General features: G+C 40.4%; 1 protein-coding gene across 1 annotated transcript; it reads left to right on the top strand.

Moving 5' to 3' along the window:
* The first annotated feature begins 81 nt into the window (after window positions 1-81).
* DNAI4 (dynein axonemal intermediate chain 4) lies at window positions 82-15,838 on the top strand. The gene is made up of 17 exons (XM_036388322.2): window positions 82-107; window positions 1,843-1,942; window positions 3,051-3,118; window positions 3,932-4,014; window positions 4,145-4,292; window positions 6,251-6,390; window positions 7,097-7,252; window positions 7,814-7,978; window positions 8,805-8,998; window positions 9,981-10,067; window positions 11,365-11,516; window positions 12,364-12,521; window positions 12,666-12,787; window positions 13,870-13,968; window positions 14,376-14,602; window positions 15,241-15,394; window positions 15,697-15,838. The coding sequence occupies exons 1-17, from the start codon at window positions 85-87 to the stop codon at window positions 15,739-15,741; spliced, it is 2,121 nt and encodes a 706-aa protein (XP_036244215.1). The 5' UTR covers window positions 82-84; the 3' UTR covers window positions 15,742-15,838.
* The last annotated feature ends 1,199 nt before the right edge of the window (window positions 15,839-17,037 follow it).

Genomic DNA, 17,037 nt, shown 5'->3' with positions numbered 1-17,037 from the left:
CGCGACCAATCGGCGGCGCCCTTGCTGGCGGCCAATCGGCGCGCCGCGTCTTGGGCGGTGTTGTCACGGTAACGGCGCGACGCCATGCAGGGGCCGCGGCCTCCGCGGTGAGTGGGAGCGGGTCCGGCCTAAAGCTGCAATGTTACGGGAATTAAAAAGCTTTAAAGCCCTAAGAATGCCAAGGAAGAGATGATAAATTATAGTGCAGAACCAGTTATAACAGTTAATTTATTATAATTAATGAATGGGAAAAGTTCTTTTGGTATAAAGGGATTACATCCCTTAAAATACTTAGTAATACGTAAGTTATACTATATAATTTATTATATTCTGCAATATTAAATTATATTTAATAAATTACATGTGTCCAAGATTCTTAATTATAAATGGTTTACATCCCTTAAAACAAAGGGTAGCATTTAATGAATTGTAATATGTAATAAATTATATTCTATAATAAGTCATAATAAATCAATGGTAAAAAGCCTTTATTATAAATGGTTTACATATTTGAATTAATGGGTAATAGATCATGAATAGTAGTATATAATAAACTGTATGCTATAATAAATTATATTCTATAATAAATTACATTCTATAACAAATTATTAGGCATAAGAAGTTATAACAAATAAATAGTCAAAAGCCCTATTTATAAATGGTCGAAATCCTTTACAATAATTGGTAATATGTAATTAATTATCATACACAATAAATTATAATAAATGGCTGCACTCCTTTGTTATAAATGCTTAAAATCCTTTGAAATCATTATTAATATATAATAAATTATAATCAGTAAGTGGCTGCAATCCCACAATCTTGTATTTTAAATTATTTACATCCCTTGCAATAATTGGTAATATATAATAAATCATAATCCATAAAAAATTACATTCTATAATATGTCATAATATATAATAGTTTATGAGAAATAAATTGTTACAAATATTTTATTTATTAAATTATTATATTGATTATGAAGTGGTTTACATCCCTTAAAATAATTGGCAATATATAATCAATTAGAAGAATCCTTTATTCTAAATGGTTAAAATCCTTTAAAATAATTGGTATTTTATAATAAATTATAATACATTAGGAATTGGAAGAATCCTTTCTTATAAATGGCAATAAATGGTTAAAAGTCTTTAAAATAATTGGTAATATATAATAAGTTATACTCTATGAGAAATAGTAAAAATCTTTTCCTATAAGAGGTTGCAATCCCTTAACATAATTGATAATATATAATCAATATAAGAATCCTTTCTTATAAAATGTTAAAATCCTTTAAAATAATTGATAATAAATAATAAGTTATATAAGAAATGGTAAAAATCCTTTCTTATAAATAGTTTACATTCTTTAAAATTTATCATATTAAATATATATATATGGTAATATATCATCAATTATAATATATAATAAACTATAAGAATCCTTTACTATAAATTGTTGAAATCCTTTATAACTGGCAATGTGTAATAATTGATAAAAGAAATAGTAGAATCCTTTATTGTAATAGGTTGAAATCCCTTAAAATAATTGGTAATATATAATCATTTATAAGCATCCTTTATTATAAATGGTTAAAAATAGTTAAAATCCTTTAAAATAACTGGTAATTATAAAAAAATTATTTAAAATAAGTTGTATTATATAATAAATTATAAAAATCCTTTCTTATAAATTATTTACATCCTTTAAAATATTAGGTAATATATAATCTATTATAATAGTTAAGAAATTGTAAAAACCCTTTATTATAAATTGTTTAAATCCTTTATAATAACAGGTAACAGTTTGATATTTACAAATATTCCCGTGTGGTGATTGCAGGGCGCGGCCAGGAGCCGGCAGAGCCCCGAGCTCCCGCAGAACTTCCACGGCTTCCTCGGCTTCCCTGGGAAAAGCCCCCCAGAGCCAGGGAGCCCTGCAGGTGAGAGGGGCCAGGGCCACCCGGGAGGGCTGGGGACAACCCAAAATCCACCTGGGGCATGGCCCGGAATGGTTGGCTTGGACATCCTTGGGGAAAGTGGGAAGAGCCCAAAATGCACCTATGGGAAGGATCTCAGAGACCCCGGAACGGTTGGGTTGGAAAAGGTGGGAAGAACTGGAATGGTTGGGTTGGACGCCCTTGGGAAAGGTGAGAAAAGCTTCAAATCTACCTGCAGGAAGGATCATGGAAATCCTGGAATGATTGGGTTGGGAAAGGTGGGAAAAGCGGGAAAAGCCCAAAATCCATCTGTAGGAAGAACTAAAAAGCCCTGGAATGGTTGGGTTGGGAAAGGTGGGAAGAACCCAAACCCACCTGAGGGAAGGCCTGGAATGGTTGGGTCGGGTGCTTCTGGGAAAGCTGGGAAGAGCCCCAAATCCTTGTGCAGGAAGGATCTCAGAAACTCTGGAATGGTTGGGTTGGACACCCTTGGGAAAAGTGGGAAAAGCCCAAAAAGCACCTGTGGGAAGAACCAAAAAACCTCTGGAATGGTTGGGTTGGGAAAAGTGGGAAGAACTGGAATGGATGGGTTGGACACCCTTGGGAAAAGTGGGAAAAGCCCAAAAAGCACCTGTGGGAAGAACCAAAAAGTTCTGGAATGGTTGGGTTGGGAAAAGTGGGAAGAATCGTGGAGCCCTGGAACGGTTGGGTTGGGAAAGGTGGGAAGAACCCAAACCCACCTGAAGGAAGGCCTGGAATGGTTGGGTTGGGTTCTTCTGAGAAAGGTAGGAAGAGCCCCAAATCCACGTGCAGGAAGGATCTCAGAAACCCTGGAATGGTTGGGTTGGCCACTCCTGGGAAAGGTGGGAAGAGCCCCAAATCCACATGCAGGAAGGATCTCAGAAACCCTGGAATGGTTGGGTTGGGAAAGGTGGGAAGGCCTGGAAGGGTTGGGTTGCCCCTCCAAGCCCAGTGACAGGAGTGGCTTTTCCCAAAGAATCCCAAAAATCTGGGGCTGGTCCTGCAGGAAGGCAGAAATTCAAACCCCTTCCAGGTGCCCTCCCTATAACACAGGGAAATTATCCTGAAAATGATTTCTATTTTTCTCCAGGTTTTTGATGAGCAAGGGAAGAATGTGACACCCCAACCCCTCTTCCAGCCAGACCCAAATGCTGCCAGGCAAGAAAAGTTTTATTTTAAAATAAATAAAGCATTATAAGTACTTTTTTAAAAGTAAAGGATGTATTTTAAAGTATTTTATCTGTAAGTGCAGACAGGCTTTTATGCAAAATTATGAAATATAGAAATTAAAATATCAAATTAAAATATTAAAAATACCAGTTCAACTATCAAAATATGTTTACCATAACAAGAATTCTTTGCTTTAATGATATTTAAGCAAGTTACCTCTGTGTTGTTATGTGCATCCATCTCTAAAAATGCTCTTGAACAAAAAATTTGGAGTTAAAACTCCTAAATTTTGTTTCACTACATTTTCATTTACAAATCTCCAGCACAGAGGGGAAAAACAAAGTCAAAGACTTTGGGCTGACAAACTCAATTCAGTCATGCAACAAAGGGAAATAATTATTGGTGTTTTAAATGAAAAATCCTGAGCCACAGCATGATCAAAATGCAAGCAATAATTGTAATTATTCACAATTTATAATTACAATAGTAAACACTGATTTCTGAGATGAAGATTGCTTTTTCTGCCATGTTTCCCAGGCTGGCTGTTCCAAAGGACAATCCCAGGGGGTAGGATACCAACCAGGAGCAAATATATATAAAAAACAAATTTAAAATTATATTCAAAATACTTATAATTAAAATACTAATAATTAAACATAGATACTAATAATATTTAGATATAAATACTAATAATAAAAATACTAATAATTAAAAATACTTATAATTACTTAAAAGTACCTCCAGAAAATGAACACTATTTTAGTTTTTGAGACAATTTCTGCTTGTTTCTCATGCCTGAAGGACACATGGAAGCAGCACATCAACAACCAAGCCTGGCTTGGATGAGACAGAACCTCAAGAAGACCCAGATTTGAGCTTGTCTGGTAAAGAACACACCCAATAATTGGACATTCCACATGTAAAATTGTATATTCTGGGATTTGTCTGATTCCCAGCATTAATTTTCCGTTGATTTGGAGCAGCCAAGGTGCTGTTTGTGTTGTGCTTGCCCAGCAGAGCAGGAGGAGGGGGAGGCAGCCCTGACAGAGGCAGAGCTGGAGCAGAGGGTGGAGGTTCTGCTGTCGGAGACAGACACGCTCTGGATGCTGGACCTGCCCACGGCCCTCGTGTCCACCGAGGCAGAGGAGGCTCCCAGGGTGCTGTGAGTCACAAATGTCACTGCAAATATTAAACCAGATTTCACATGTGTAGGGTTAAAATAAGTTTGCTATAAATATATCGGGTTTATATTTATTTATATATATATATATACATTGCTATATATATTATATATACAATATTTATATATAAATACTAAAATATATTTTATACATGTAGTGTTAAAAGAACGTTGCTATAAAAATATCAGTTTTATATATATAATATATATATAATATTTTTATATATATTGCTAATATTAAAATAGATTTCATACATGTAGTGTTAAAAGAACGTTGCTATAAAAATATCAGTTTTAATTATATATATAAAATATGTATATATATTATATTTGTATATATATTGCTAATAACAAAATAGATTTCATACATGTAGTGTTAAAAGAACTTTGCTATAAACATATCGTTTTTATTTATATATATGTTGCTATATATATTATATATGTATTTTTTTATATATTGCTAATATTAAAATCAATTTTATACATGTAGAGTTAAAATAACTTTGCTTAAATATATAATTTTTATTTATATTTTACTGTTATCTATATTATATATTTTATGTATTGCTATATATAATAAATGATATGTATTTTTAGATATTATATTTATAATATTTATTATATTTATTTATTATATTTATATATTTTATAGAATATATATTTTATTATAAATTGTGGTTTTTTATATTGCTATATATATTATATATTGCTATAAAGATACAGTAATTTTAGATTTTATTTTATTTTTATCATTTTTATTTTCTTTTTATTTTATGTTAATTAGGCTTAGACATAGTAGTGAAATAGCTGATATAAGCATACTTGTGTTAAAATACCTGCTTAGATGAAATAATATCCAATAAACATATTAAAGAAGACAGCTACTACAAATATACCAACTATCAGCACTCATTGTCTAAAGACAGTGGAGGCCAGGGCCTAAACTACACAAAATAAATAAATAAAAGTATTTTAAATAAATAAATGAACAAACAAATAAATAAATAAACAAATAAATAGAAATTTTAATAAAAATACCTAAAACCACAACCAAAAAATGCAGATACTATATAAAAGTAGAACTGAAGAGGAGCCATGTAAACAATTCTAAGAATATGTCAAATAGTTTAAAGAAAAAGTTTCCTCTTCATGATTATTTATGAAGATACAAGAAGCTAATGTAAGAGAAAAAATATTTAAAAGGTATCTCCAAAAAGAAGTGCCAAGATGCACCCAGCCCTCATCTCCACTCTGTGTTCCTTATCTCCTGTTGTCCTTTATGAACCTTTTTCAATTTGCAGAAGAAAATAAACACGTTTTTCACAGCTGGCACCCATTTCTCTGAGTGCAAAACCTCCATTTCTTACAGCTCCCTGTTGTGGGTGAAATTCTTCCTCCCTTCCACTGAAAAACCGTGGCAGCTTAGGAAAACCCAGGGCTGGAGGAGGGTGATAATTTGATTTTCATGAAAGCAGTAAGACATTCCAAACTGCTGCATTGATTCTTGTGGGTAGCTTCTAATTATTCATTAATTAAGAAGAGTTAAAGGTAGCGGGCAGCTCCCCTTGGTCCTCCCTGAGCTACCAGAGCTTTGGTGGGAATGCTGAAACAGAAAAGGAGAAGTTTCCTTTTTGTCTCCTGCCTTTCACTCCCAGGAATGAGAGCTCTGAATTCCCCAAAGCTCAGGGGCAGCTGGGAGAGGGAATTTTGCTTTTTCTGGGCTCTGTTCTCCACAGGCCATTCCTGTTTTAGAGAAGCATCACAAAGATCAGAACGAGCTGCTGAATAATACAAAGGCTGAAATTCCATCCAGCAATCCAGAAAGCAGGACATGGCAGACATGGAAAAGCCTCTCCTGATCAGCTCCTTGTTACAGACCCTGAGAATTCCAGGCAGGATTTCCCAGGGACTCACCAGCCAGTGTTTCCTTTATTTCCCAGGGAGAGGAATAAGATTTACACAGAGATTTGTGAGGCTAAAATTGACAGTGAGTACTTTGAAGAAAAAATCGTGCAAACCTTCTCTGGAGCTGCCAAAACCAAGGAGGTGCAATGTGAGACCATCACCGTGGCAGAGAAAGGTAAACCTGGCACTGATAAAAAGCATTTTTTACCTCTACCTCTGAGCAGATGTTCCCTCAATTTCCACTTCCAGAGCTTCAAGTGCAGGCAGGACACTGTGGGTTGTGGTGGCCTTTTCTGCCCCTCCTAAATCTTGAATTTAGTGCTGGAACACTGAATCCATTGCAATAAAATTGTTCTTAACACTCCCAGAGAATGTTATTGTTGTGTGTAAGAGGCTAAAGAAATTAGCCTCTAACATTTTTCCTTTGTGTTAGTGTGTGTAAAACCCCAAAAGTAGATCATAATCTGTTTTGAAAAGCTATTTGCCACTTTTTTGGGGCATCAGCAGGGCTCATTCCAGCCCCTGAGCACATCCAGGCAAGTTTTGGGTGGGAGCTGGCCCTGCTCAAGGGGAGCCAAAAAACCCTGATGGAGCTGCACCAGTCACACAACAGGAGCTGCTTTAAAGTTATTTTATCTGCTTTAGTGATTCTTCTTAAGCACAGGCAACCTTTTCTGTAAATTTGTAAAAGAAGGCAATTAAAAGATGAAATTCAAATATTAAATGAAAAATATCAGTTCAAATATCAACAGCTTTGGAAGCAGAGGTGGTTCCAAAGCCCAGCCCAGCAGCTGGGGTGTAGGAAGCTCCTTGCAATAATGTAAAAGAAGAAGATAATAATGCAAAAGAAGAGCCCTGTGTGACAGGGAATTCATTCCCAGGGATGATGGTGACTCCCTGGGATTTGGACAATCCACTGGATGTCTCAGAAACAGAACCTGCAGAGACAGAAAAACCTGAAACCCCAGCAGGGAAAAGCAGCACATCTGCCACAGCTGAAGAGCAGGGTCAGGCTGGGGCTGTCCCTTCTGCCACAGGTAACATTTCCCATTTCTGCCCTGTCCTCATCCTTCTAAACCAGGCACATCCCTGGGATCTGTGGGGAAAACTTCCTGAAAAACACTGCCTGGAACCTGCAAGAGAGTTTGCTGAAGAATCTTGGGCAGGGCTGCACTTCTCTGCACACTGCCATCAGAAATCATCTTAAATAAAGAGAAATACTCAGGGACAAGGTTTGCTGGTACTCACTTTAAAAAGCAGAAGCAAAACACCATTTGTGAAAAATTCCAGAAGTAGCTGAAAAAGATAAGGAAATTATAATGAGAAAAAGTGATAAGATGATAAAATTATAAGAAAATTATAGGAAAAAAAAAATCACAATGAAAGTATTTTTTTAAATTCTCTCCTTTTTGCAGGTGGAGGAAAATTCTTATCCCTTGATCCTTCTGTGTGAAGTTTTATCATGTTCAAAGCATTTCTATGCCATTTATCTCTTATCAGGCAGTGTGGGCCTGTTGGGCTCCACGATCCTTGTGGATCCATTCCAGCTTGGAATATCCCAGGATTCTGTAATTCAGCTTCTTCCATCACCCTTGCAGAGAGTGCTGCTCCTGCCAGGAGCCACGAGGAGCAGGAATGCCACTCAGGAGCGATCCTAACCTCAGCAAAGCTGCAGCAGGATTTAGTTGTCATGGAGAGGATTCTCATGGAGAACATTTTCCAGCCCAAGCTCGCAGTCTATCGGCAGATTCCTGTCCTCATGGGTTTGTTCCTTGCTCAGTACCCTCTTTTCTGCCAGAAATTCCTCATTTTCCACAGAAATTCCTCACTTTTGCCTGGGTACCTAATCCACCTGCAGCAGACCTGGCTCACTCAAGCCCAATCCAGCTGTCTGCTCTGTCCCCAGCCAATTTTAGCCACAGTTTTAGAAGTTAAGATGTCTTAATTCCTTTCCTTTCCTTTCCTTTCCTTTCCTTTCCTTTCCTTTCCTTTCCTTTCCTTTCCTTTCCTTTCCTTTCCTTTCCTTTCCTTTCCTTTCCTTTCCTTTCCTTTCCTTTCCTTTCCTTTCCTTTCCTTCTGCAAAATATTTGCTGAAAGGGCAAATTTTTCTTCTGGTGGAAATAATTGGAGTTATAGTATTATAACCTATAATCATATAGATTGTATTTAATAATTTAGGTTATATAATGTGGGTTATATATAATAATATAGGTTACATTACATGGGTTTAGTACATATAAATATAAAAATAATATATATAATAAATAATATATAAAATAATAAAAATAAATATCAAATATAAATATATGTATACAATTATACCTATAATTAGGTATAATTGTATACATATATTTATATATTATAAAAATTATAATTATATAATTATATATAATTATGATTATATATAATATAATATATAATATATAATATATAATATATAATATATAATATATAATATATAATATATAATATATAATATATAATATATATTATTATAATATATATAATATATTATATGATAATAATTATAATAATTATAATTATATATTATAAATACTTCCACTCAGATTCTGCATCTGCACATTTTAGAACCTGTTGTTACCTCAGATGCCGAGGTGGAAGAAGACGAAGAGGATGAGGAGGAGAAGCAGGAGGAGGCAGCAGAGCCAGCTGAAGGCCCAGCAGAAGGGGCAGGCCCCAGGCTGGAGCTGCTGTGGTCATACAGGTGTGATTTAACCAGGGGGCACAGCGTGAGCAGCATGGCTTGGAACAAAGTGAACCCTGTGAGTGCACAAACCCTTCCTGAGCTGGCCACAAACTGGGACAGGCAGCTGGGGCTGGCAGGAACCCCTGATCCTGGGCTGCATCTCAAAGGTGGATCCAGTCCTCACTCTCACTGCTTTAATCTGTAGGATTTCCCTACACATCACAGCTTTAGTTGGCCCAGAATTTCATTAATTGCTCCCTGAGCACCAATCTTCATCGACTTGGTCTGTTCTAAAATTGAAATTTAACCCCTGCTGCTAAACTTTGTCATCATTGATGGAGGTTTTTTGTGGTAGTTTAGACAACACATCTTTGTCTCTAACAGGAACCTCCCAAAACAGCAGAATTCCTCCAAATTTAAGGATAAGATGTATAATAACAGCACAGAAGGCAAAGCTTCCTAAGTCTGGTCATGTAAAGCTCTGTTTGCCCACCAGAACTCACTTATTAAACAAAAATAATGAATGGAAGAGGGGTAAAAAGCAGCTGAGGATGAGAAACAGAAAACCAGTGAGGGGAAAAAAAGAGAGAAAATAAAGACCATGTCATACTCTTAGTGCACCAAATCTCCAGATATTAAAAAGTTAGACACATTTAGAGACTTCAGTCTTAGAATACAGGGCAAACAATCAGCTACTTTTAAAATGTGAGTTTCACAAACTACTTGTTGAGTGCAAGAAAAGAAAAATTACTGGAGCTGAAGGCTAAAGGCTGCTGGTTTTTACTTCTGCCTATGGAAAGGAATGAAGGGAATTCACTGGACTGGGGAAAGCTAAAAGCCAGGAGTCTGAGGTGCTCTCTGAATCTCCTTTTACAGCTAACCCTGAGAGGGAAAATTAGATGTACTCCATTAAATAATGCACATTAAAATATAATTATAGAGCAATGTATCTCCTGCATGGGAGAGAAGCTTTGTTATTCCAGGCACAAAGTGCCTTTGGAAATGTCCTGCTGAGCTCCAGGTGGGACTGAGGCACTGCTGTTGCTCTGTGCTTGCAGGATCTCTTGGCAGTTGGTTACAGGGAGTTTGTTTCTCGGGATAAGAAGAAAGGCCTGGCTTGCTGCTGGTCACTGAAGAACCCCATGGTAACGAGCCCTTTTGTTTGCTTTTCCTGCAATCTGCTTTGCTCTGGACAATTTCTGCTGAATTTCCCTTTTAGCTACAATTATTTACTCTAACTTCTCTCAACAGTGTCAGTAAGAGAGGAAATTTCATAGATGTAACATTTACACCTCTGCAGATCCATCTGAAAAAGAACAGCCATAAAAAAAAAACAATTTGGAAATCTCACTTACAAAGTGTCACAAAGTAAAAAAATTCTGATTGCCATAAATTACAACATTCCAGTTTGATTTCTACTACAAACTTCTCTTGGCCAGACCTGTATTAGACTAATTTAAACCAGGCAGAGTCAAATCTTTGATGCATCATTACCATACCAAGTACTTTCATGATTCCCTGCTGTAACCATAGATGTTTTTATGTAATTGGTTTGGAGTAGCCTTGCCACACCAAATACTCTCCTGATTCCCTGCTGCCACCATAGATATTTTTATATATTTGGTTTGGAGTAGCCTCACCTAACTTATTTTCCAGTGTCATATTTCTGCCCAATCTTTATCTTTTTCCTAATTTTATCAGTTGTAGCGAGAAATACATGGCCAGTCAGAATAAAGAATCTTTTCTGGTCCCTGTGGGCACCATCACTGGCGTATGGAATATTAATCCCAATATTTCGGGGTGGGATGTGCCTGGCCCCATCTGGCCCTTGCTGCTGGGCCAAAGGCAGCAGCTGTGGTGTTTCACCTCAGAGACACCTTTGGCCGGCTGGGTGCTGCAGCTGGGCACTGGGAACAAATCCAGGCACAGCAGGAACTCAGTTTACCTCTGGTGGAAAAGGTTCAGGGGACAGTGAAGAGAAAGGAGAGGATTCTATGGTAGAGTTTTAATCCAGAGTTTATTCCAGGCTGACAGACTCTGAATGTTGTAACAGCTCCCAACAGAATCCCAGCCTCATGGTCCCGTGTCCTTTTAAGCCTGGGGACAGGGGAAGGGACAAAGGGACAGGTGAGGGCCAACCAGGTGTGAGGAGGGGAAGGCTCAAGGGATAAAGACACTGGGACAGGCCAATGAGCCCGGAGCTGAGGGCATCTTTGGAACTTCTGCCAACCACACCATGAGCCTGCTGGAATGTTAAGATTGATGGGCAGCTCTTAGCAGGAGGGCAAAGGGGAAAGGAAAGGTTGGCACACCTGAGGGGTTGGGATAGGTGAGACAGGAAATCACACTGCAACACTGGCGTTTCCCAGCAGACACTGAGTGCTCAGACAAGCCAGGGGGCTGCTAGCCCAGCTCAGAGGTTGCTGTGCTCTCTCCTGCCAGTGGCCAGAGCGCATTTTCCGCTGTGAGGACGGCGTCACCGCGGTGGATTTCTCCCAGGCCAGGCCCCACCTGCTGGCAGTGGGGACAGCCAGTGGCCGTGTGGCCGTCTACGACGTGCGCAGCCGCCAGGACACCGCGCTGCTGGACAGCAGGTCAGGGACCCTCCTACTCCTCCTCCTGAGCCAGCAGGCCTTGGACAGGGCCACAGGGGCTGCCAGTGCCTCAGCCGCTAAGGAACTGCAGCTATGTCCCTCATCAATTATAAATTCATGAATAAATAATTCATATTCTGGGACAATCCAGCCCTGGGTAATAAATAATAAAAGGGGTAACTTTTGGTGATTTCTCTCTGATCCCTCTTGCCAAAACTGGAGAGAACATCAGCAAAAGTGAGGAGCAGGTCAGCCTGGCCTCCACCTCCTCCCCTGAGCCAGCAGGCTTTGGACAAGGCAACAGGGACTGCCAGTCCCTCAGCCTCTAAGGAACTGCAGCTCTTTACCCCATCAATTATAAATTCATGAATAAATAATTCATTGTCCTAGCTGGGACAGTCCAGCCCTGGGTAATAAATCCATGTGGCAGATCAGGGGCAGCTTTTGGTGATTTCTCTCTGATCCCTCTTGCCAAAACTGGAGAAACATCAACAAAAGTGAGGGGTGAGCAGGAATTAAGGAGATGATGAGAGAGGGGATGGGTGGGTGATAAGGGAAGCACCTGCCCTAAGGGCAGCTCCCCAAGTCTTTCCTACAAGGTGCAGACTGATTTCATGGCACAAGCACATAAACAGTGCCCTGAAACTAATTATCAAACATGTTTAATAAGGAAACATTCTCCTGGAGAAAACAACCAATGTTCAGACCATTTTTTTAAAAAGAAAAGCGAAACATTTCTGTTATAAGACTTAACACTCATTACAAAGTGGAAGCCTAATTATTTTTCAAACATGTTGTCTTGTCTTTGCTCATCTGTGATTTACCACGTGCATTTTTTTTGTCCCAGTGCATCCCTAAATAAACACAAAGGTCCTGTGTGGCAGCTGAAGTGGGTGGAACAGGAAGGAGGTGCAACAGCAGGTGACAAAGAGGAGAGACTGATGTGCATCTCGGGAGACGGGCGGATGACCCAGTGGTTCATTCAGCAAAGGCTGGATTGCTCTGGTGAGCCCCTGAAACTGCTCTCTGTGACTCCAGCTGGCATTCTTTACACCAGTAATCCCACAAAACATCTCAGAGCTGCTGGGCATCCCAGAGCAGCACAGGTTCCCTGCTCCTGTTTGACAAAACCTCCTGCTCTCTGCACAGATGTGATGCAAATCAAGCGAACAGAAACTGAGAAGAAAAAATTACCAGGTGAGAGAGAAAGGAAAAGTGAAGGTCCCATATCACAACAGGCAGCTGGAATGTGCTTTGACTTCCATCCAAAGGTAGGCTCAGGAAGCCCATCCTGGCTGAAGTATTAGCCAGGAAAACTCTGCAGCAGTGGTGGGAGGCTCAGCTGGAGCTGCTTTAATGGGAGCTAGGCAGGGACTTGGCACTGCTCTTTAAAGCATATTCATTCTGAAATAAATTGCTTTTATCTACTAAGGTTTACCCCAAATGGGTGAAATGGCAAAACAAGCCCTGTCCTCCTGATGCCCAGAGAGGCTGCCTGGAACAGAGGCTAGGCAGTGTTAAAGGAACAAAGTAGGGATTTGTTAAAAGGCCTTCAGAGGATACACCTTGGGCACTGAAAGAGCCTGGCCATGGCTCTACCCAAGATGGACCCTGAGTCACAAGTTCTCACACTTTTATAACCCCACTTTTTTAACCCCAATATGGAAATGGAGCACACTTTTTGGGTCCATTTCCATATTGTGGTTCATTGTCCAATTCCAGCTCCAGGTTCTGCAGTCCCACCCTCCCAGGTTGCTCTCCTCCATTCCCTGCTGTTTGCACTTTTTGGGGCTGAAGCTGCAGTGGTGTCCTTGGTTCTGGGGCTGGAAAATTATTGTTCTGTGCGACTGAGCTGTGAGGAGAACTCGCTAACATTTATATGAAGTTCAGAATTATACACTAATGCAGTACAGAATTGTGGGAAATGGATTTATAGGGTAAATAAGCTCAAACTTCAGGCATCACTCCCAGCCACGTTACTCACATTTCCTTGGGCAGGCTCAGGGCAGTTCCCCTCTGAGTGATGGCCAAGCCTGGGAGAATTTGTCCAACACCTCCCACATCCAGGACTCAGCTGAGCTTCTCTTCATCCATTTGAGTCCTTCCTCCACAGAGCACTTGAAGAATTCATGCATTTCCACATGGATTGCTGAAAATCCAAGATTTTCAGGAGTCAAACCCCAGCACGTTGTGCATTGGTGGAGAACACACCCAGCAAATGTGCAACGCTGTGGTTCCACTTTCCCCACCACTCACAGGAGCTCCTCCTTGGCTCTGAACTCCTCCAGCCCTGGAGGATTTCTGCAGGAGTGATAAATTCATCCAACCTAAGCCACTTTTCCCTTTCTTTCAGGATACTGATATTTTTCTTGCTGGAACAGAAGAGGGACACATCTACTGCTGCACTTGCTCAGGCAAGGAGCAGATTCTGGGCACATACAGAGGCCATGAGGTGAGTGACATTGTAAACAAGGACAGCAGGGACTGCTTAACTCAAAAATGCAATCTTTGCTTATATTTAGTGAACATCTGCAACAAAAGAAACCTAAACTACTTCTCTTTATTAGGAATGAATTCCCATAGCATAAAGCATCACAGTCTTACAGCATTACTTCCTACACTGTCAGGGTTTCTTCAAGCAATTTATTAAAACTGTTTCTTTACTATTTATTAAAACAGTTTATTTACTATAAACTGTTTTAAAGCTTTAGCTCTGGCTTTATTTTAAGACAGCAATCAGAAACCTGATTGTCCTGTAGAGTTAAATAGTCTTACCTGTGGGAGGAAGGCTGCTAGCTCTAGAACAGATTCTGTAGCTCTGCAGCAACACCCGGTTCTGTTTTGTTTCTCTCCAAACAGGGCCCTGTGTACAAAGTTGCCTGGAATCCCACCAGCACAGACATGTTCCTCAGCTGCTCTGCAGACTGGAGCATCCTCTTGTGGCACAGGGATTCCCACACCCCCCTTTTAACCTTCACTTCTGTCACAGCTTTTGTTCATGACATCAAGTGGGCTCCACAATCAGCCCTCATCTTCGCAGCAGTGAATGAGAAGAGGGTGGAGATCTGGGATCTGAGTGTCAGCATGTGAGTAATGACTCTTCTCAAGGAAAAGTCTGAAATTTAATTGTCACACATTGTTACCTCATAGGTGTTTTTATCAGATCATTACAGCTCCATGCCTTGCTTGCTCAAACCATTGCGTTCATAAATACTCATTGTGTAAGAGCAGATGGTGGTTACCAGAGATTTGGGGTGAGAAGAGAAGGAGCTGGATGCCTCCTGGAGCTGATAAAGTATAAAACTGCCCTCTCTCTGCAGAAATTGTGGCAGAGTTAGGAGGAAAAATAACAAAACTGAGCTACTTTGGTAAAGATTGGATGGTCTGAAGTTGAGGTGACTCTGTTACCTGTCACCTTGTCCAGCTGCTCTGGGTTTTGTGTTTTTTGTGTTACTGACAGTGTGAAGCCCTGGTGGATCCAGAGCCCTGCCACATCCTGCAAATTATTCATCTAACAAAAATATTAACCACCACTCTCCAGGTTAGGACAGGTTTTAGGCAAGTAGGATATCTCAGTTAACAGCAGCCGGGATTTTTCTGCAGGCAGAGCCCAAACCAAGCCCTACCTCACTTCCCAATTTCTGAGATAACCTAGAACACAGGAAGTGAGATGTGCAGCCCTTCAGCTGATGCATGCATGGTGCTATTAACTCTTGGCTTGCAGCTTCGACCCGGTGCTGTCCTGTGCTGCCAGCCCTGAAGGGAACCTGAGCTCCCTGCTGTTTGCCAGCAATGCCGAGTGCCTGCTCCTGGGGGACAGCTGTGGCCAGGTGGGGGTGTGGCTGCTGCCCAGCCTGGCTGTCCCCAGCACCGACCAGGTATGGCTGTGCTCACAGTGCCTGGGCTCCTTCCCCAGCCAGGCAATCCTGGGAAACACCCAGCCAGGCAATATTGCAATATTGCAATAGTGGGATCACAATTCCGGGTTAAAGGTAGTGGTTCCTGCTCTTCTGCTGCCACACCCCTGGGAATTAATTTCCTTTATAAATGAGATAAATGTTTGCGTGCTGCCAAATAGGACAGCACAAATGCAACCCAACCTGGCCTGCCAAAAAGTGCTATTTTCCAGCATTAACAGAATTCCACAGAAGAATCAGCTCTTTTTGCTCTTGTTTTCCAGGTTGGCTCCTTGTATGACATTGTTGCTCCTGCTGGAGCTGTTTAACAGTAGCTGATATCCCTTCTCCTTCAGGACACACCTGCTGGAGTGTGAACATAAACTGGTTATCTTTTTTAATAAATAAAGTTTCTTTTTGAAGCCACACTGTTTAGAAACTTCTTTCAAATGGCCTCGATTTCCTCCTGAAGTCCTCTCGTTGCACCATCAGTGCTCATGCATGGGTGGCCTTCTCTGGAATCCTGATCATGGAAAGGTCTCTGCAGTCTTTTCTCCTCTGGTCTTTATCCCTTTCTGCTTTTCCCCCAAAGTCTTTTCTCTTTGGGTTGAAAGCAGACAGTGTTTGGCTGCCTGGGCTGGCTTTTTTTGGTGGGCAGAGCAGAAGAAACAGAAAAAATGCTCAGCTGGAGGATTTCCAGGCACTTCCTGGCCACAGGAAACAGGGAGCATCTCCAGAGGAGTGATAAAGCACAAGCTGTGGCCCTGCTGCCGAGCACATTACGTATGGAAACCTGTATTTTATAGATGCACAACATGCAGCCTCTCTCATTATCCTGACAATAAACAGCCAGCACTCAAACACAGCACTGAATTAAGGATCATTTGTGCTGCATTAACATCCACTTCCCTCTGTGTGCTGCACACCTGACAGGGCACATGCAAACTTCCCCCTGACATAAAATTCATCTTGGTGTGTTTCAAGGAAAGACACTCGTTAAGGTGAATCATTTGTTAATCATTATTATAAATCTGACCAAAATACACCCTGTATTTTCCATTCATGCCCGTGACTGTTTGCTCACTGCTAAAAAACAAGCTTTCTGTAACACATCATAACCCACCCTGCACACAGTGAAAATCAATTACCTGTAACTTTATGGTGCTGGAAAATCCTTGTGGTGCTAGGAAGGGCTCAAGATCTCCAAAGTTCGTCATGTATTTTGTTCTTAAACATGGCATTTCTGACTATATAACTCAGAAATTTCCTCTTAGAGGCATTTTATTGCAAGGATTTTTTTATAGAAACGTAAATACGCCAAAGCCAACAATAGGAACCAGTAACTCAGAACCAAGCTCTGCTCCCAGAGCAGAGACTCAGCTCCATGTGCTGCAGGATCATGTCCTGTCTCTTGGCACACTGGGAATCCTGGCTGGGATATCAATATATGGCACAAGCCCCTCTGGAGTGGATTTTCTCAGCAGTGCTTGGCACTGGCAGGGTTTCCCCACAAGCATCCACAGTTAGCAGTAACCAAGGTGGGGAATGAAGAGGTGCACGATGCTGACATCATGGGGAGGAGTTCATTAGTTCATTCCATTCTTCTTTGGGAGCACCAACACAAA

Source organism: Molothrus ater, chromosome 9 (assembly GCF_012460135.2).
Source record: "Molothrus ater isolate BHLD 08-10-18 breed brown headed cowbird chromosome 9, BPBGC_Mater_1.1, whole genome shotgun sequence".
NCBI lineage: Eukaryota > Metazoa > Chordata > Aves > Passeriformes > Icteridae > Molothrus > Molothrus ater.
The sequence above is the reverse complement of the archived record's forward strand: the minus strand, read 5'-3'. Positions and strand labels throughout refer to the sequence as shown.